General features: G+C 43.0%; 1 protein-coding gene across 3 annotated transcripts in view; it reads left to right on the top strand.

Moving 5' to 3' along the window:
• The window catches only part of znf385b (zinc finger protein 385B), a 119,638-nt gene that overhangs the window by 14,185 nt on the left and 83,126 nt on the right, over positions 1-22,327 (top strand). For 2 of the 3 annotated variants that reach the window (XM_056754399.1, XM_056754398.1), the window contains one exon: positions 12,440-12,754. In XM_056754399.1, the coding sequence (XP_056610377.1) occupies positions 12,442-12,754 (313 nt within the window). In that variant the 5' untranslated portion in view covers positions 12,440-12,441. Of the gene's footprint in view, positions 1-12,230; positions 12,366-12,439; positions 12,755-22,327 lie in introns of those variants that run through there. The other variant, XM_056754397.1, reaches the window with a different exon arrangement.

Here is a 22,327-nt window from a genome sequence, read left to right as displayed (position 1 = left end):
ATATAGTAATATTGAGGATTCGTAACCAGTCAACTGATGTTGGCGTGAAGGTGATGGTCAACCAATGTGACGGAACTCACATATATCATTACACATATTGGCAGACCGACTGCATGCTCGCGACTCTCCGTAATGGAACACTTCACATGCACGCATGGCCAACTGCTCGCTATGCGGCTGAAGTGCCCATGTTAATGCAGTTGGGAGTTAAGGGTGGAAATGTTTGTATGGCTGTGCTATGGTTTTGAGGGTCAGATGTGCGGTTGTTTTTGTTGCTCTGCCAGTGGAATCTGATTTCAAGGGATATTTTTCAAGTGCATCTTGGTCCCTTTTTAGATGGGTGATAAGCTTAGAGCCATAAACACAGATGCATTCTTGCATCTGAAACAACACAATACAGCACAATCAAGATTATAAGGGTGTTACTTATTTTTCATTGTAAAGACAAGTATTTAACATTTTTATATTTATTCAAATGATCCATATGGAATCACACAACTCTGGGCTAAACCCCAAATATCTGACTTTAGAATTACTACTGGTAGTGGGAAACATTTTTTTGGCCAGCGTGAGTTCAACATGTTCATTCAGAACTTTCTGTGTGAACTACATTCTCTGTTATAGACTGAAGCAATAAGTGCTGGAATTGAATTTGGTTTCGCGTGGGTTTGTGAATGCCGTTACTGTATGTGAAGAGCTGGCACACCATGAGGCCTGAAAATAAAGTTGGACATTTTTGGTCTGCTAGAGTAAATTAAAGTGCTTGAAATAGTTTGAAACTAAACTATTATAGTTTTTGCAGCCTAAAAGTAATTTAGATGTTTTGTCTGTAATATTTTGTGTCGATTTGATTTTCATGTAGTTTAAAAACACTCTTGGGTCTATTTCTTAAAGAACAAAATGGGCCAGGTTTTTACATGTACAATAATGAACTTACAGTGAACAATGAACACTTTCTTAAAGGGATAGTTCACAAAAAAATCTGTCATTATTTACTTTACTCAACCTCGAGTTGTTCCAAATCGGTATAAATGTCTTTGTTCTGATGAACACAGAGAAATATATTTTGAAGAATGTTTGTAACCAAACAGTTCATGGCCAGCTTCTTTTGTGTTCAACGGAACAAAGAAATGTATAAAGTCATTTTTCTTTTTTTGGTAACAAGTATTCTTCCAAATATCTTTCTCTGGAAAGAAATTTACACAGATTTTGAACAATTTAAGGGTGAGTAGATGATGATAGAATTTTCATATTTTGGTGAACTGTCCCTTTAAAGCACTGTACAAAATGTCATTTGAGGCCTAAAGTTGTTTACGTTGTTTTTTATTGGGAGTGTTGTTTTAGGCATATGAACTTTAACGTCCGCATGTGTAGAGTTTGCTCCAGAATTTTGTGAAGTTACTTGACTTCCATTTTGTGTCCTTGCGTAAGCATTTAACTGCCTTATTTTAAGAAAAGTTAAAATATTGGATCAGAATTTCAAGTTCGGTTAATAAATCATTGCCATGTATGTTCAAATCTTGTGGCTATGATTTAAAACAGTGTATGAACGTACATATCTGCGTTAAAGTATAATAGATGTCCAATGTGCATTACTGACCGTGCAACTGAGAACTTTTTTCAGATCTTTTCTGTGCTACTGCCATGCATGCTGTCACTAGAGGTTTAACTTCTTTACCTAAAACCTTTCGTAATGTAGCTCTTAAAACCAAAAATCAACACCATCAAATCTTTCCTGAATTCTCATGAATCTGCTTTGCAGTTTTCTCCTTAAACATCGTAAATGTGTTTTCTGCAGTCTGGTGGTGTTAAATCCAACCTTGACACTGTTGTAAGTTTAAGGCAAAACATCACACTTTCGCATTTACATTTCCATGCTGAGAAACACCCAGAAATGTCCTGCTTTTCTTAGACGTGCCAGATTAACCAGGAAAACGTCTTGCTCAAGTCTCAGTCTCCCTTCAGACAGTAAAGAATGTCCAGGACAAATACTGTACATATGTTTAGCAAAACCATTCCTCTCCCCGTGTTTACTCTCTCTCTCTGTTTGAATCACTAGAAAATGTTGTTGTTTCTCAATAAGCTAAAGCAGGAGAATTGTCGCACCCGAGACCTTCCAGAAACCCAATGCGTACATGCTTAGTCACAAAATGCAGTAAACACAATTTAACCAGCTTGTCTCTTGAGCTCCAGGATGTGGCTGAGATGTGTAATGCGTACTTTGGATCAAGTTGAAGTGAAATAATTTGACTTTTACAGCAAATTTGCAGCGAGAGGGTGAGATTACATGGAAACGGTGTGTGTCATGGTTTTTATAAGCACCGCATGAGTTGTATCAGTAAATTGGGGAGGCATGTTGTATGAAGGCCTCCTGTGTGTCTCACATTCTCAGGATTGGGAAACCAGGACTTGGACTAACTTGACTAACAGGACTAATAAAAGATTTTGTTTCACTGGAAACAAATTGACAATACACTTACTTTTCTTCTTCTCTTGATCTACTGCTCACACACCCTGTCTCTTAATCTCTCTCTCCATCACTCTATATTTTCTTCTTTCTGTGCTTTAACACTATGGTAAATTCTTCTCTCTTAGCTTGTCTCTGTGGATCTCTTGGGTGTAATGAGTGGTAAATACAGTCCTGTCTCATCATCGTTATTTATAGTCTGTCTGACAAAGTGTGTGTGTTGTGTGTCTGTCTGTGCTATTTTCTTTGGTAATATGTTGCAGGGCTGTAGTCAAGTCCACCTTTGTCGAGCCCAAGACAAGTCCAAGACCAAAGAGGTTCGAGTCCAAGTCAAGACCGAGTCCAAATGATTCCTCTTCAAAACTACATACTTTATTTGTAATGATCAAAAAGCGGATCAAATTTGGTCATTTAAATTACTGTAGGTACAGCAATTTCACCAAAGTCACATACAGCCGAAATGCAACACATTTTCTGTATTTTTATTGTAGTGTAAAAATCACTTCATGGGATGTCAATGGAAAATGTTCCCATTCTCAGCTTGTTGACTTGTCTGTGTAAACTGCATTAAATCAACATCACTGTTTCAACTGCAAATTTTGTTACAAAAATGTAGAAGATTCAAGTATTTGCTTTAGTTGGGTTCTTGATTCATGTGTTTTAACGTTAGGTTTTAATTGTCGGTTATATAGAGTGTGCCTAAATACACTTGTTGAGGCAAGGAAAACCAAGATCCATTGGGATCAGGTGATAATGTTTGTAGTCTTTGTGCAGTTAGCTGAATAATTGCTCATGAGTGCATTGTGTTATTCATTTAGGAGAATTGTATGATACTACAGTGAGAGATTAAAGCAGTGGTATGGTACCCTCACCTAAAGGATTATTAGGAACACCTGTTCAATTTCTCATTAATGCAATTATGGTGGTGGTGTAATGGTGTGGGGGATGTTTTCTTCGCACACTTTAGGCCCCTTAGTGCCAATTGGGCATTGTTTAAATGCCCGGGCCTACCTGAGCATTGTTTCTGACCATGTCCATCCCTTTATGACCACCATGTACCCATTTTCTGATGGCTACTTCCAGCAGGATAATGCACCATGTCACAAAGCTCGAATCATTTCAAATTGGTTTCTTGAACATGACAATGAGTTCACTGTACTAAAATGTCCCCCACAGTCACCAGATCTCAACCCAATAGAGCATCTTTGGGATGTGGTGGAACGGGAGCTTTGTGCATCCCACTAATCTCCATCAACTGCAAGATGCTATCCTATCAATATGGGCCAACGTTTCTAAAGAATGCTTTCAGCACCTTGTTGAATCAATGCCACGTAGAATTAAGGCAGTTCTGAAGGCGAAAGGGGGTCAAACACAGTAGTATAAATAAGCGAATAAGTACGACTAAGCTTTATTGATTTTCTTGCTCTGAAGAAAAAGTTGAACCATACTTTATCATAGAGTTTTTTTTTATTTTCTAATAGTTTCACAGAATCTAAAAAATGTTTCCAATGATGATGAAATAAGATAACTTGGTTAAATGCTCAGCAGAAACACAGCCTTTATGTAACAGTAGAGCAGGTGATACTGTTCTCTACTGTAAGCAGATTTCACTCTTGTATTTCCACATGCTTCAGCATTGTGAAAGACCCCCATCAACATGACTAATACCATTTAAGGCTGTGGGCAGTTTTCCTGCTTCACTTAACAGCGCTCTGCCCGTCTGTTCCGTCAGATTTTGAGGGCCAGTGAACATGCATTTGACAACACTGGACAGCCACACAAGGTCAAATTACTGCAAACATATGTCTGCTCAGCTTATATTGTTAACGGGTGAAATATTTCCTATACAATTCCCGGTAAATGAGCTGGAACAATGAAACCACTGGCCCAACACATACGATGTAGTCTTGATGTATATAATTACATGTAAGATTTGCCACAATATCAGATTTTTATAACACGATTACCATGGTCAAAATAATTTACAATAATGACATTATAACTACGTCTAATGAAATATTTTTTGAATACAATAAATGTAATGCTGTCAGTCAAATTCATCTTTAATTTTATTTTATTTTAAAACACGAGTGTAGGAAGACGGAGGGAATCTATAACCATTGTGGCTGTATATTTGGATCAATGACCCATAACGACCACTTTTCATCTGGTGTGACTAATCATCTTAATAATTGTATTAAAAGTAAAATAAATCAAATGTTTGAGGCTGAAATATAAATCTCTGATGCAGTAAGTTTAAGGGATTGTTTTTTTTAACATTTATGCAGTTTTATGCGATTTTCAGGAATAAGTTTGTTAATTTTATTCATTTAAGAAGACCAACATTAGTACATAAATATGAGATGATACATACCAACGCTCAAAGAAATGCAATAACTTTGTTTAAACACTTAAAAAACTAAAGGTATAATTTATTTGTATTTTTAAATTGGCACGTCGAAAATCTTTACACAACATACCTACAGACCGGTGTATTGTGACTCCGATAATTTACAGAATGATGTGTTTTTTTATGTAGGTAATCCTTTTGTTGAAGGCTTGCGTGGGGGATGCACATCCCAGATATCAGACTCACACCAGGGTTGCCAGATTCCCAAAATAATATAGAATTTTATCCTCTGTATTTGAGGGATTGGTGTAAATTGCTAGATAATGTCCACACGGCCTGGTCCAAGGCACACTAAGTACATCTGTGAACCGCTTAGCAATTGAGACTCTCCAGTCCTCACCTGACTCTTCTGTAAGCTCCCGACCCTCCATTAACAGACTGCTTCCTGTCCAGATGTTACACGTGTGTGCCAAGCCCTCCCTGCCTGTGATAGACACACATTGAATGGAAAAGTTCCACATTCGTTTTCTGCTAAGAGCTTCCAGAGAAAAGCATTAGTGTTGAATTAGGCTGCAGGAACACGTTTGTGGCCTTTCCATCTGTGAGGTTTTAGCTGTGAGTTTCGTTTTGGCCCGTACTGTAAAGTTTGAAATAGGCATGGTTGACCAGCCCAGACATATGCATCTCCACATCTTGTGAATGTATTGTAGTTTAATGCACAGGTATGTGGAACAATATAATATCTCATATATACAGGGTTGCTTAACCCTGGCCGATCCCCTCCTCAGAGTCTAGTGCTGTCAAAGAGACAGGTCTGATTTCTCCGGAGATCTCACCTGAGACGGTGAAATTTTTAGTCAGTGGGGACATTTCACAAACAGCTCACAGAGATATTGCTTTCATGGCTTTCAAGAAGAAATTGCAATAGCATTTTTAGTAAAGGATCTATCAGCCGGTGTTTATATCCAACTTTATTTTTTCCGTCCCATCTCTATTTTCTATCCTCTCTCTCGCATTCTCCATGGTCTCTGAATGAACAGACTTAGTTACTGTTGCTATTTTTATCCCACGCTCACCACTCTCGCATAGAGTATTCAGCGGCACCTGCCCACACTAAGGTCACCCATACAAACCCTTTGCCAAGTGCCAAAACCTATTATTTTTCAAACATGTGTTTTATACTTATCTCAGAGTAACTGTTGAACCACAAAAGTGCCTCTGTTTGTATACTCTACGTCAGGGGTCGGGAACCTTTTTTTAACTAAAGAGACATTTTTTCAGTTTTGGTTCATTTATTTTTGCAAAAGAGCCATTGCAAAAACTATAACATCTTTCAATATCTTCAATAGTAATAACGTGGTTTATGTCCACAGTCTCACTTATGGTCGCTGCGGGAATCAATTGTTCCTTGCCTTTGATAATAGAACATCTGCACAGACAAGGCAAACACCGTGAAACAAATGAAACAGTGCATACATCTGGGCCTTTAAAAATTATTTCCATGACTTATAAACAACTTACAGGTTTACATTAGGCCTCCATTCAATTAAACTTCATTATATCTAACATATTACAATTTTAAAAAGTTTACGTTTATAGTACTGATACTCACAAAATACTGTATATATGCCGGCTCGAGTGGTTACTATATAAACGTTGTTTGCCGTTGATAAGTGCTGTGACGTGGCTTGTGCATAGCACTGCATTCATGTATTGCACAGGACAACCTGAAATATTCATATATATTATGATGTTTTTAACGATCAAATGTTGTTGAAGGGTAAGATAACTGGCGAGCCACATGATTTTTGAAGAGAGCCACAGGTTCCCGACCACTGCTCTAAATAGTGTATATTTATATATATTCTCACATTTTTCTCCCAAACTGTTCCTCTCGCACTCTTTGCACACATCTATCACGTCTGCAACGAATGAGCACAGTGCAGCACGACACAACAAAAATAGATAGTTTCTTCATTATTTATGGAGCATCTTCTAAAGGATACTGCCGGCTCTAAATTCTAATTGAACGAGCTGTGTACTAAGCTTTTAAAATGCTTATAGTGACCTCACATTTTATAGTTATTCATTAAAGTCACATTGTTTAGTTATCTTTTTTTAAGAACTGACAAAATTGTGTCCATTATCTATAGCCATCAGCACTTACAAATCATTGCAGTCAGAAATTTCTATGCTGCTGCATTCTTAGTAAATACAGTACATACTGGGATTTTTACATTGCATTGCACAGACTCCTTTATCTATAGTTACTTATGTGCATTTCCATGAGATCAAACCCTTAATGTTTTCACATCAGTGTAAGATAACTGTTATATGAAGAATATCTTTATCTTTCCCTCTTTTTTGCATGCATCAAGTGTTTTCCCACATCACTGCTTTACTTTACCGGACTTAACCGATCAACTTCCTGTTGTCTGACCTCAAAATCTCAGCATTGATCGCACATGACATGCATGGGTGGCGGCACACAGCTCTGCTTTTTAAAGGCAGAGGAAGAGAGACAGCAGAGAGAGCAGCTCTCACCTTCAGCCTCAGGCATACATCTGACATGATCAAAGCTTGACACTTATCGTATCACACTTGTTTGAAGCAGCAACAAGTCGATCTTTAGGAGGTATATATGCATTGTGGGTAGAGAGACTAAAGTTATAAGCATGTGGATTAATTTAAAAGATGATTTGAATGCGCACAAAAATCAAAGCTCTGCAAGCATCACATTCATCTTTCACATTCTTTATGATGATAGAAATGTTCTCCCCATTTTAAACCTCTCCTTGTATAATATATTTAGCATTTTGCATTGCGTCATAGCATTTGCTCTCCTATTTGGCTGAATGAGTAAGTCAACAATGCTTTTTGATACACATCTGAGCGATTCCAACTTCAGCATTACCATGAAACAGTCAAAGGTTTTCAACATTGTAAAAGTCTATATTTCCCTGTATTTACAACTGTTTTGTAATGGATTTTTTTGCAGAAATTGCATTGCTACACGTAATGAATGTATTAGTACTAAAAGAACTTGTTACTGATAAGCATTTTTCAGAAAGACCTTCAATGATGCAGAAATGTTTCCCCTTGTTATATGCTTCGTAAATTAGAAAGGTCAATCTTATAATGTCTGTTGGTTTTATGATGATATCCTCAATCACATCGATAATGTTTTATAGCTTTTTTATAGCTTTATAGCTTGTTTTATAAGTTCCTGGGCTATGGCTTTGATCTGCGATCCGCTTCAACCGTACATTTGAAGCTTTCCTGTTACAGTATTTGTTTAGAAAAGGATCAAAATGGAAATTGAATACTTTGCTGTAGGTCACCTTGAATTACAATGCATAGTCATGTAGTGTAAAAATAAAGACTATTTATTGCTCTCAATCCTTCATGAAACATGGCAAGTATTTTTTAGAAACTGAATTATTCTGTTTTTAGTATAGTGTGGCTTAAATAAATGAGTGCTAACTTTTGTACATCCTTAAAATCTATTGATTTGTTAATTTCTGAGAACTATTTGTTGCCATGCAGGATTTCTGTAACATCTTTTATTGCAATAATATTAATAGTGGTTTTGGGAGTATTTTTTGTGTTTTTGGTAAATGTGCAAAACTTGTCACAAAGAATCTTGTGATTGAACCTTTTGCTTAAAATTGAATATCAGTGTTAGATTATCATTGACTATGTTCAGTCTGCAGAGATTTCAATGCAAACTCAAACATTGAGAACAAATTATCTGAGCTGTTATCCGTGTTAATTTTATAGCCAGAAATTTCCAGAGTTTTTTCTATTTTTATTTAAAGAAAATTGACAAATTCAAGAACTCCATCGTGTCTAAAAAACATTGAGCAATAAAACGGTTCCTATCCAGTGAGAATGAACGGGCATTGAACTTCTGCTTGTGTCAATGTATCTTAATGTACCCGAACAGAACGTTCTAACGTATTCTTCTTAATTTTTTTATATTATGACAGTTTTAATTGACTGGAGAAGTACTATCTAAGCTCAGTTAATTACATTTTTTTAACTTTTATATATTTAATATACACTCACCTAAAGGATTATTAGGAACACCTGTTCAATTTCTCATTAATGCAATTATGGTGGTGGTGTAATGGTGTGGGGGATGTTTTCTTGGCACACTTTAGGCCCCTTAGTGCCAATTGGGCATCGTTTAAATGCCACGGCCTACCTGAGCATTGTTTCTGACCATGTCCATCCCTTTATGACCACCATGTACCCATCCTCTGATGGCTACTTCCAGCAGGATAATACACAATGTCACAAAGCTTGAATCATTTCAAATTGGTTTCTTGAACATGACAATGAGTTCACTGTACTAAAATGGCCCCCACAGTCACCAGATCTCAACCCAATAGAGCATCTTTGGGATGTGGTGGAACGGGAGCTTTGGCATCCCACTAATCTCCATCAACTGCAAGATGCTATCCTATCAATACGGGCCAACGTTTCTAAAGAATTCTTTCAGCACCTTGTTGAATCAATGCCACGTAGAATTAAGGCAGTTCTGAAGGCGAAAGGGGGCCAAACACAGTATTAGTATGGTGTTTCTAATAATCCTTTATGTGAGTGTATATATGAATTATACTCTATATGAAACATTTATTTGAAATATAATTGATTCAGCGTTATAAAAAGTTTATAGGTAAACACTATATACTATTCCGAAAATCGCTAGGAAATCTATCCCAAACATATACCGAGAGGTACTTGAATATTGATGTGACCCATAAGTGTGTGTAAGATTGCACTGGGGGAAAGTGGAGGACCCTGGCAGCTTCATTACTTAACCAATAAACTAACAGATGTGTTTGTACTGCGAAGAACCACGAACCGACCAGCACAGTTGGTTAACTTCCTCCAAACCCCAAACCGCACAACATATCTGGAAACCTGCCCGCGTATACAGGTCACCAAAACCACTGCAGCGTTTCTCGCTGGCCTCATTTCCACTGCAAACTAGAGCAAAGCTTGAGCTTAAGTAATAGCAGCGGGGTGAGAGAAATAGATTCACAACATTGAAAGGAAGTGATTAACATCAGGGATTTCCACTTACTGTTTTTCTTTTTCTGAATACAAGAGATTCCTGAGAAAGAGGTAAGGAGAATATACCCCAATGGTGGTGAAGTTGGTGGAAGTTTACTTGAAGGGATTAGAGTTTGCAGCTGCCCGCAGAGATTACTGAGATGCTGTCAGAGGATTACTAGACAGACTGGATAGACACATAGAGTCTGTGTATCCAGCCTTTACATTCACATACAGCCCTACTGGGTGAACAGAAGAACATGCACACATTAGATTTCATTACAAAGAAAAAGAAAAATAAGATGGTTTTTAGGGAAGATTTCATTGGTGTATTGTAAAAATATACATTATTATTTAAAGGACTAGTGTGTAGTTTTTTGCAGGATCTATTGATAGAAATGCAATAGAATATACGTAAAAATGTGTTCAGAGGTGTATAAAGACCTTACATAATTAAACATTATGTTTTTATTATCTTAGAATGAGCTGTTTCTATCTACATACACCGCAGGTCCACTTGCATGGAATTTGCCATGTAGTTTCTACAGTAGCCATAAATGGACAAACTGCTCTACAGAACGCATTTTGTAAATACGTTATCTCTGTAATCTCTATGATGACATCTTAATCCTCTGTAGGCCTCCGTAGTGCTTCGAAAGGGAGGGATGGAGTGAGCGCTTGGTGGCAATTCACAACCTTACCGCAAAAAATGACACACTGCACCTTTAATATGTATTATAATTATTTTTACTGTAATCTTTTTAATCGATTTTTTTATAGAATTACTAGAAACAGTAATGTATGCTGTAATGAAAATGATATAAGCATAATAATATAAATAAAATACTTTATTAAAATAATGAACCTAATCTTTATTTTATATATTTTATATTTTTCCTTTAAATGTATTGAAGATCAAATAAGTCTTTTCATTTATTGTTGGATAGAAATGTGACCTGGTTTTTGTAAGATTATTCCAAGCTCAGCAGGACTCTAACTCTCTCACAGACACATACATGCGTTTACAAGCACGGTGATGGACGTTACATCCACAACAAATAAGCAGCTGACTTAGTTGGCATCTTTACGCTCCTTTATCCTGTTTCTCATCCAGCCTGAGAAGCATCCAGCTATGGCATTAAGGCTGACTGACTAGATTTGCTGTTTTTTCAATTTTCAGATTAAAAGGATCATATAAGTCTCTGTTTCCCGGAGCGCACCATTGCTCTTTGTAGTTATCCATTATGTTGGACGGGAGTAGTAGCTCTTGAGAGGTCATGAGGGGTTGAGTCAGTCTGCACACAGCTTTGGGTAATTTATTCACTCTCACAGATCCCAGACACACAAAAGAGGTTGGAGTCTGCTGTCGCTGACAGAAATAAGACACTCGTTGATGCACTTGCCGTCCTGCGGTGGGGGACGTTTGCTGGGCTTACTGTATTGTTTTTTGGTGTTCAACTTCACCATTAGTTCAAGTGGTTGTTTTAAACCTGACATATTCTCACTGTATGATTTATTTCATAATGTGATTTTTTATGATTTTAAATCATTATTATAAGTCACTCTTTATGTTTGTCGCCAGGTTTTGAAAATATCTTACCGATAAAAAAGTACTTATCAACAGAGAACACAGTATTTAATTTAATCATTCAAAAAGTACTGTTTTTACATTTATTGAAAACAGCGAATTTGGATATCTGAAGTTTCAGAAGGACAGCGACAATATACAGTATATTGTATGTGTGTATATATAATATACATATACATACAATGTACAGTAAATATATAATCTTGATGTGTGTATATGTCCTATGGTGTGACAGCATTTTTTTTAAAACAAACTTATTATTCTATTTTATTTTATTATCTTATTAACTTTTATTTTTATAATATAAATTAACAATGAAGATTAATCTCTCTTATGCTTGTTTTAGGCAATCTTTTTGCTGTCAGACTATAGGATACAGTTACACGTTTATTTGTCAACTACCCATATAATACAATAACAATCTCATACATTGCCATGTTTGGATTAATTATTTGATTTTAGCAATTTTCTCTGTAGCTCTTTTTAGTTGGTATGAAACTACACATGATGTTAGTTTACTTTATTAAAAAAAATATTTCCTGAACTACTTTCTTAATAATAATTTTGTTAACAATAATCTTGCTCCACGCTGATGCCATCCTAGTCGCGTTGTGTAAGAGACATGGGCTCAAGGCATGCGAGTCGGGTCTCAACAGATGGGCACAGGAGGTCAGTCCGCAGCTCTGTGCCCGCTTCACAAGTGGGGACGCTTGGCTTTAGCGTGTAGGGGGGAGGAGTCAGAGGACAGAACATTCAGCCACCCGTGCAGACCACACAAGTGTCCAGACGTCCATGCTCGGACACGTCTTGTATCCAGCCTGTACCTCTGCGGTTTTAGGATGTAAACTCTCCCCACCTGTTTTTGAAAACTCTGTGTGGGGTGATGCTGAATCTAGAACGTGAGTCACCAGACTGCCATCTGGATTGGGATTAAACACTTTCCTCTTTCCTAACCCTGTTTGCTCTCATGCAGGTATGAAGACCCCCCTGAGCACCACCCAGCTGGTCGCAAACGGACATCTGTGCTTCCTACCGAACTGCGTGGAGGTTAAAGAACCCAGTAATGCCAGCAGAGATATGCAGCTGCAACAAGAGAGGAAGAAACTGCTCTACTCCCTGTGCGAAGTCTGCAACATCCAACTCCACTCGGCAGCCCAGGCCCAGGTCCACTATAACGGCAAGTCTCACCTCAAGAGGGTTAAACAGCTAAATAATGGAGAGATGCCCAAGGCGAGCGTCAGCACGGTTCCCCCTACTCTCCACTCTCTCACCAGCAACGGCAGTCAAGGTAAGACCTTTTGGTGCTCTGTAACCCCATCGGCATAAGAGAAAATCCCCATGTTGCAACTCTGCTTTGAAATTCGTAAACAGCTCTGACAGTAATGCACCCTGAGTTAGCGTTTGACTCAGCGGCCTGGAGTGTCATTCCTTGTGGCATTTTTTTGAGAAAGTAATGTATAGAAAGTCTGGGTGTGAGAGGGGACATGAGGTCAGGACACGACCCCGGTCAGACTTGAACCTGGGTCGCAAAATCAAACAACTCTCACATGGCAGGAGCTTGTGTACAGTCCACTGCATGAGTTGCTTTTATTTGTTTTATTCTCTTATGGTAAGTAGGCACTTATAATAGGGATGTACAATAAATGATCAGCCATATCGGTATCGGCTGATAAATGGTAATTTTTAATGTTATTGGCGGATAATAGAATTGTGGCCTTTATATTATAGCCGATAAATCACAAATCATTTCCTCTGGTTAAACTTCTTCAGCTGCACGCTGCTCACAGATACAATACATTACAATACTATCTTTCTGTCGTGATCATTCACTTGCTGCTAATAGCAAAACATTGTTGATGTAAATACAGAATTTACGAATGTGTAAATTATAGAAACAAAATCATATTGTTTGAAAAATATATCAGAAAAGTTTGAAGGTTAAAGAATCATTAAGTAGTGTATAGTAGACGTGGTACATGATTTTCAGGGGGAAAAAGAAAACGAATAGTTACCTTGTTTTCTGCAGTAAATGTTGTCTAATAAAAGCCGTTGTCCACTTTTTGCCTTATGTTTCAGTCTTATGGAATTTTATATTAATATTAAGATACTGTATATCGGCCAATATATTGGTTATAAGCTTCCAATGTTAACGAATTAGCGGTTATCTTTATCGGTTTATCCCTAGTATAGAAAAGTAGTTTGGGCAAAAGTAGCCAAAAAGTTTTTTGAAGACAACAATGGTGACACATGGGTGACAGTTGATGTGTCACTTTATGGAGGGCTCAAACCCAGAAAAGTTTGGATTCCGGGCCTGAGCTTTAGTCAGCGGTGGATTTACCCATTAGGCAAAGGTAGGCAATCAATTTAGGCCACGAGCTACAGTGGGCTCCCGAAAGACAGGGGTGGACTAAACCAAATAGCCATGTCAACAGCCACGAAGAGCCCCAAAGAATCAACAAAATAGTGGGGATCTCCCTGTTACACTTTAACATTATTACATCTGTACGAATGTACCCCCTCCTTATAGATTAGAATGGACCATTCCATTAGCACTGTATATGCGGTAGACAAGTTCAACAATAGCTAGCAGAGTAAGTAGAGCTGCCAACAGCGAGATGTGGTACATTAGCGGCAGAACAAACTTAAAGTTGCAAGGAAATAAAATAACAATAAAACGAAGCTACACCAGCAGAGAAGAAAAAAGATGATTCACAAAAGATTGTTGTCCACACAAACTCCACAGCTGGTCCTACAGCAGCAGCCCCTCTCTCTCTACCCCCAGATGCAGCACTCTTGTTTGACTTTGTAGTTAACTACAAAAAACATATAGGGAGAGATGGCAAATTTAGAATATAAAAATAATCATAATCCCAGATGTAATTTTTTTCCATGTTCTTCATTTGGGAATTCATCATTTCATTTTTTTGTTTAATTAGTGAGCATCTGTGTATATCAAGCTTAGTTTTCCCCTGTCACTTGGTGTAAAAAGTGTTGTGCTTTGAGGAGGAAGAAAAGTAAAGGTTGCAGGAGAGGAAAATGGCGCATAGTTGGAGTCCCCCATACATGGAATTGCCTAGGGCCTCCAAATCACTAAATCTTCCCCTGGACTAGTCACCACACCACATTTCCACCACTGCTGTAAATAAACTATTTAGTGTTTAAATCTAACCATTACTAAGTGCTGTCTATCTTAAATTAGATTAGGTTAGTTGACAAATAAACCGTACCACGTGCAACCGTACTAAATCCTATGAGGTGACAGCTAAAATGTCATTTTATATTATTTATCTAGAGATTTATATTTATTGTTAGTATTTTTTCAAATGTTTTGCTTTCACACTACAGGACACTTGTGCGGTTCATTTGTCAACGTCCCATAATGTTATAGAAGCACAGTAAATACATATTTAAAGAAGACAATTATTTTTAATAATTTGCCGGTACCTGTGTTACATGAACTTACTTTGCAGTCTTTTTTAATATCTGGAGCATTTTTCATTTCTGACCCCGGTGAGAGCAGAACCATGTGTCCTCATTATAACTGTCCGGGTGTCCCTGATGAATGATGTCCATTCTCGATGAACTGTGCTAGATTCTCAGAGGGACCTTCAAGAATAGTGTCTGTTCAACAGGCCCATGGCGATGCTGGCATGTGTAAGCGGTGCGATTGGCAGCACCTACACTTGAGTGAAAATTTATAAGTGAGTTCACAGTCTGGCTGGTGGGCGGAATAAAGCTGGTGACACCGTCGAGAGAAAAAGATGAAAAATACCTGCAATAGTAAGATCCAGATGGATGCCAGATTACCTCCATATTTAAACAAATAAGGTGTTGTTGTGAGGGTTGCCAGGGAAACGTTTGGGTTGCTTTGATGAAAGATGGGCAGAGGATGGACTGGTGCTGGACTGGCACTGCGACTCAAAGTGCCAGCGAAGTGTCAAACCAGCCGTGGCCAAACCTTCATTAGATTGATGGAAAGTTTCATGCAGGCTACAGACATTAAACAGGTTCACTGTGCTAAAATTCATGGGAAAACTGTGTGTTTTATTTCTTGTTTGACGACAGAAGCAAAATGGAAATGTTTATTCGGGTCGAGAAGCTTATTGCGCAATTAGAAGGTCATAATGATTTGTGCATGTTGGTAAAATAATCTTAAAGCTTTCCAGTTTGAAAAACCCCAGATATGTTTTTCCCATTATGTTGTAACTTCACACTTTTATACAGTATGTAAGGGATGTGAATAAGTGCATGAGAACTCTTGGCCACACAAAAGCCCAATGAAAATAAATTTGCTTGTGAAAACGTCTTGGTTACGTATGTAACCTCAGTTCCCTGATGGAGGGAACGAGACGTTGTGTCGAGAACGACAGATGGGGTTCGCCCTTGAGAACCAATCAACTCTGACTACTATAGAAAAGGCCAATGAAATTTGGCGAATGAAATTTGCATGCCGGGCTCCGCCCCCGGATATCCGGTATAAAAGGAAGCCGGCGTGCAGCATTCATTTACCTCTTGTTCTGAAGAGCCTGAGATCCTCTCACGACTGCAGCAGAATACGATACGTGTTTGTGGCATAAGGGACACAACGTCTCGTTCCCTCCATCAGGGAACTGAGGTTACATACGTAACCAAGACGTTCCCTTTCTGTCGGTCTCTCGACGTTGTGTCGAGAACGACAGATGGGGTTATCTATGGAAAACGCCACAAACGCTGTATCGCGTCACAATCTCAGCGAAGCGACGGTAACAAGCCTGGGCGTGTCAGCTCGACGCTTTCGTGAAACTTGTAACCTACCAGTGTGGTGGTCGGGGGGTTCCAGAGCTTTCTGGGAGAAAGATGGGTACAGCCCTGACCGGTAACCTTTCACGGACGGGGCCTTAGCTCTCTACAGGCGAGAGGCCGTCCGGCTCGGGTTTACACCGGGAAAAGCGCAACTCTTAATCAGAGAAGCGCTGCAGAGGCCACCTCCTACCTGTGGGGAGGAATATGGTGGAGATATGATATGGTCTCGTCCTTGGAGGAGAACGCATGGAACGGGCGGACTGGGTAGTGCCGCGAGGTGGAGGTCCACCTGGGGAAGCTCATGGGTTACCATGTGTGGGAACCATTGTCATGAGGGTATAACAGACGGAACAGCCCACGGAGGGGGTGTTACTGCGTCCGATAGCACAGGTCCGGTTAGAACTATCTGTGATAGGTCATAAGGTTTCCCGGCCTAAGGGGGAAGGCTGCTCTGCCCAGCCAACCCCCAGGAGGTGCTTGCTTAGTGATGGATGGAGTGCCTGTTCTTAACCAGTGTCTGGGTAAGAAGGAAGGTTGGTGAGGTACCAATTTTCTTAGCCATGTGTTTGGGTAAGAAGAAAAGGGTAAATAGCACACTGACCCAACCTCTTGGAGGGTGGGAAGGTGCTTTCGCAGGCATACGCCCCCCCGGATGCCAGTCCTACATGTCGCCACGCAGGACGTGGGCTGACACCGGGTTTACGCGAAGGTTGTTAACCCTTGCGAAGGTGTTTGGGCGTAGCCCAACCCGTAGCTCTACAGATGTCTGCTAGAGAGGTGCTTCTGCCAGTGCCCAGGAGGTGGCTAAACTCCGGTGGAGTGAGCCCTCACTGCCAATGGGCATGGGAGATTCTGAGATCGAAATGCCGTCGTAACGGCATTCACGACCCAGTGCGCCAGACTCTGCTTGGAGACAGCCTTCCCCTTCTGCTGTCCTCCAACACAAACAAGGAGCTGGTCAGAGCTACTGAAGCTCTGCGTGCGGTCCAGGACACAACACGGATGGGGTTGGGTCTTCCTCCCCAGTGGGGAGCGCCTGCAAGTCCACCACTTGGTCCCCAAAGGGAGAAGTGGGAACTTTGGGCACGTATCCGGGCCTGGGTCTCAAGATAACGTGAGAGTTACCAGGGCCGAATTTAAGGCAATCCGGGGACACAGAGAATGCTTGGAGGTCCCCTACCCTCTTGACGGAAGCGAGCACCAACAGGAGGGCCGTCTTACTCAGGTGAGGAAGATCGGAACCTCTGAGGGGCTCTCAAGAGGGTATGGAGCGGAGATGAGGCGGATTCCGCCCTCTCGCGCCCATTAGGAACCTGGTGACCAGGTCGAGTTGCCCTAGAAACTTTCCATCAACTGAGTCGTGATGAGTAGCGATAGCGACTACATACACTTTCAGTTTGGAGGGGAGATCTTAGTCTCCAGTCTCGTGAGAAGGGGAACACAATCCTGATCAAGCACCTCAGTGGGTCTTTTCTCGTGAGAGAGAGAGACACCAGGACGAGAAGAGGCGCCGTCTAGAGGCGTGTGACCGCCTAGTAGATGGGGCCCTAGCCTGGGTGATGGTCTCAGCCATAGAGGGGGAGTAGCCATCTCAGGATTTTCTCGTCCCGTCTAGAGACCAGACATGGGTGTTCCAGAGGTCTGATCTGGGATGCCAGAACGTGTCCTTCCCCTGAGAGAGCAGGTCCTCTGTCAGGGGAATGGTTCAGGGGGAGTCGCTGTTCAGAGCATCAACTCTGAAGCCAAGTGCGGTTAGACCAGTGTGGTGTAACCAATACACTTGGTGCTCCTCTTCCCTGACCTTGCACAGTGTTTGTGCAAGGAGGCTCCTGGGGGGGGAAGGTGTGCTTCCGCCCGTCCCGTGGTCAGCTGTGCGCCAGGGCATCCGTGCCGAGGGGGTCTCGGTCAGGGAGTACCAAAGCAGACAATGGGTGGTGTCATGGGAGGCAAAGAGGTCTATCTGTGCCTGTCCGAACAACACCCAAAATGAGCTGGACCGGGGGTGGAGTCGCCACTCTCCGCAAGGCGTATACTGACGAGAGAGCGTGTCGGCTGTCTGGTTCAGTCTGCCTGGGATGTGTGTGGCCCGCAGGGAGCGGATCACCTGCTAACTCCACAGGAGGAGGCGTCGGGCAAGTTGTGTTAGTTACCGTGAGCGTACACCACTCTAGGCAATTGCACAGCGCAGACGGGGGCCCGTCCAGCGCCCCGCGTCTGCGTGCCCGTTGCACACTGCACCCCACCCCTGCAGCGAGGCGTCCGTCGTCACCACGACGTGCCTCGTAACCTGCCCGAGGGGAATCCCCGCCCAGAGGAAGGTCATGGAAGACCAAGGGGTTAGGGTGCGTCGGCAGCAGGGCGTCATCACCGTGCGCCTGCTGCCGGTGTGCCACGCTGTCCTCGGAACTTGACTCTGTGGCCAGTGTTGAAGCGGTCTCATGTGCATCAGCCCGAGGGGTCTTACCCCCGCGGAGGATGCCATGTGTCCCAGGAGCCTCCAGTTCCAACACTGACTGGGCACGTGCTGCGGACAGCTGTGCCGTCATGGTGACAGAGTTTGGTTCCATACCGAGAAAGAGGATGCTCTGCACTGGGGAGAGTTTGCTCTTTTCTCGGTTGACCTGAAATCCCAATCGATCTAGATGCCGGAGCACCAGGTCCCTCTGTGTACAGAACAGATCTCACGAGTGTTTGCCAGTCGTCGAGATAGTTCAGGGACAGACCGAAAGGGAGGACTCTGTACTGATATGCCCACCCCTCGAACTCGAACCATGGGAACGGGGCAGTGTCGAGGGGATCGAGACATTAGAGTAAGCGTCCTTCAGGTCGATTGCCACAAACCAATCCTGACACCTGATAGATGTCAGGATGCGCCTCTGCGTGAGCATCTGAACGGCAACTCGTGAAGGTGCTTGTTCAGGGTACGCAGACCTATGGCAACCCGCCGTCTTTCTAGGAAATGATGAAGTGCAGGTTGTGACCCACTGAACGTCTTGATTTTGGACGAACTCGATGCCTGTTTTGCCAGAAGTCTCTGGGAAACTGGATCGAGTAACCAAGACGGACCACCCGCATTAGCCAGCGAGACAGTGTGGGCAGCTCTTGAGCTCCCAGGGACTGTACAGGGTGACCAAGGGGGCAGTCTGCTTCATCATTTCCACGGGGGGTGGTTCGTCGGCTGGCGGAGCTAACCATCTGTCGCGGGGGGTCCCCGGAGGGAAGGATGGCTCCGCCTTTTTACCTGCCTGGCGGGACAATGGCACGCACTGTCGGTTTGAGAGTGGTGACAACTGTCGTATGTGTACGACCTCACGCCTCGCCAGGGCGTGAGGTCGGTTCGCCGAGCACAGTCCAGTGGAGTGTGGGATCGGCTGCAAGTACACCCGGGGAGACCGAAAAACTCTGTGAGTAAGTGGGCGCCAGGCCCTGAAAAGGGCCCGGCTTTGGTGACGAGGCAGGAGTCGTCACGTGCCGACCGATCAGAGCCGTGGCTGTGATGGTTCGGGCCCGATGTTGTTCTCCCTGGAGTCTTCCCGTCAGTGTCCCTTCTCGTGAGAAGTTTGCTGACGGGGTGGAGGTTTCCCCCTCGACCTCTACTTCCGGGGTGCCGCCTGTGGGGGCACAAGAACCGGAATCGATGTCGAAGGGGTCCTGGGTTGCAGGGAAGCAGACGTCACGCGGGATCTCGGAGGCCTTCCGGCGGCCGAGTCGCGGTGAGAAAAATGTGGTTAATTGCCACTGTCTGCTTCACCGTCAAAAACTGCTGAGCGCAGTCCTCGACGGTCTTTACCAACAACCCACCCTGCGAGATGAGTGTATCAAGAAAGCGGACTTCCTTGGTATCACAGTTCTGCACAAGGTATAGCCGGGGGTGTCTCTCCTGGACCACTACCGTGGACATCGTCCGACCCAGGGCCCGTGCCGCCGCCTTAGTCACCCGTAGAGCGCTGTCAGCGGCGGCACGGAGATCCTGCATTATACCCAGGTCGGTCTTACCCTCGTGGGGCTCTCTCAACGCCTTGGCCTGGCGGACCTGCAGGATGGCCATGGCGAAGAGAGAGGAGGCAGCCTTGTCCGCGGCATCGCAAGCCCTCGACACCAGTGATGCCGAAGTCTTACGTGCTTTGGACCGTAGGCGTGGCCGATTCCCCCCAGGTGGTAGCCGTCCGCGGCACAGGTGCACCGCGGGCGGACGTTCCACTCGGGGGATCTCGACGCAGTCCTTGGCTGCCCCACCATCGAGGGAAGTAAGGGAGGTGGAGCTGGTTTTCACTGGAGCGGTCCGAGAGTGGAGCGCTCCAAGTTTTACACAGCTCCTCATGCACCTCCGGAACCCCGGGTTAGCATGAATGACATTTCTGCTTCCTCCTAACTCGACCGCTGGGGGTGGAGCTCGGATTCGTCAGAGTCGGATGTCAGTCTCCCTCCGATGCTGCGAGCGACATCTCATCTACGTCACACATCGTTCCCGATGTGTGTGCGTGAGAATCCGGACGGTATGCCACCGCCGTTTGGGGAACGTTCAGAAGAGCGTATCGGGGTGCGATCGGCCCGTGAGCACTTAGCTGGCGGGTTTACGTTCGCAGAGTTCCCCATATCACTAACGCTGCTAACGTGGGTGGTCATCGGGGCCGTAGCCACAGATGTCACCGCTCGGGTAGCAGACGAAATGGTGGCTGGTTCCCGTAGGAAGACAGCCACCCGTGACCGCAACTTCTGAATGACAATCTGCCCGCAGTGCGCGCAGATGTGTCAACGAACGCTGCTTCAGTGTGCTGGACGCCCACACACCTAATGCAGCGATCGTGTCAGTCCCCTGCCGCACCCAAGAGAACAGCGGGACATGTCGTTCTCGATGTGTGTGCGTGAGAATCCGGACGGTATGCCACCGCCGGTTGGGGAACGTTCAGAAAAGCGAATCGGGGTGCGATCGGCCCGTGAGCACTTAGCTGGCGGGTTTACGTTCGCAGAGTTCCCCATATCACTAACGCTGCTAACATGGGTGGTCATCAGGGCCGTAGCCACAGATGTCACAGCCCTGGTAGCAAACGAAATGGTGGCTGGTTCCCGTAGGAAGACAGCCACCCGTGACCGCAACTTCTGAATGACAATCTACCCGCAGTGCGGGCAGATGTGTCAACGAACGCTGCTTCAGTGTGCTGGACGCCCACACACCTAATGCAGCGATCGTATCCATTCCTTTCCGCACCAAAGAGAACAGCCGCGCTGGAGAATGCTCAGTCAGTCCTGAAAAGGACTTTTAGATAAATCTCACACCCTCGGAACTGCCGAGACGCCCAGGGGAAGGTCGCTGCAGGTAGGGACGATCCGCTGCTACACGTCGTAGATCCGGCAGTAGAAGAAGACGAAGAATTCATTGAATTCGTTCAGTTCGTAGTCATGAGCGAAGGCTCTGAAGAACAAAAGGTAAATGAATGCTGCACGCCGGCTTCCTTTTATACCGGATATCCGGGGGCGGAGCCCGGCATGCAAATTTCATTCGCCAAATTTCATTGGCCTTTTCTATAGTAGTCAGAGTTGATTGGTTCTCAAGGGCGAACCCCATCTGTCGTTCTCGACACAACGTCGAGAGACCGACAGAAAGGGAACTACATTTAATACTGAAGGAAACCCCTTAAAATATAATTCTCTGTGTGTACAGAATTCAGTAGTCAATCCTCAAAGTGGTCGATGGGGTGATATCAATAGTAACATTTTGACATCTTTCAGTTGTCAACAACAGTTTTAACCTGTTAAGCACTTTTAAACAACATATTATGATTCATATGGGTTTTATTTTTGCTCCTGTAAATAACCACATTTTGTGCATTTACAGAACAATCACTAACGCATTTAGAAGAGGCGTGACAACAGTATTTAGCCACAGTGTGAATGTGACTTCTCCTCATGAGAGGAGATTGGAATTTATAATGTAAATGTGATTTTCAGTGAATAATTTATGCCTGTTTGTAATCGTGTTTTTTTCACTTGCACATATGTTTGGTTGGTGTGATTTTAAATTGGCACGTAAGTGTGACTGGATGTAAGTAATAAACTGTATATGTGGAGAAGTGTAGAG

Source organism: Triplophysa dalaica, chromosome 8 (assembly GCF_015846415.1).
Source record: "Triplophysa dalaica isolate WHDGS20190420 chromosome 8, ASM1584641v1, whole genome shotgun sequence".
In the NCBI taxonomy this organism is placed as follows: Eukaryota; Metazoa; Chordata; class Actinopteri; order Cypriniformes; family Nemacheilidae; genus Triplophysa; species Triplophysa dalaica.
This window is presented reverse-complemented; position numbering and strand designations above follow the sequence as displayed.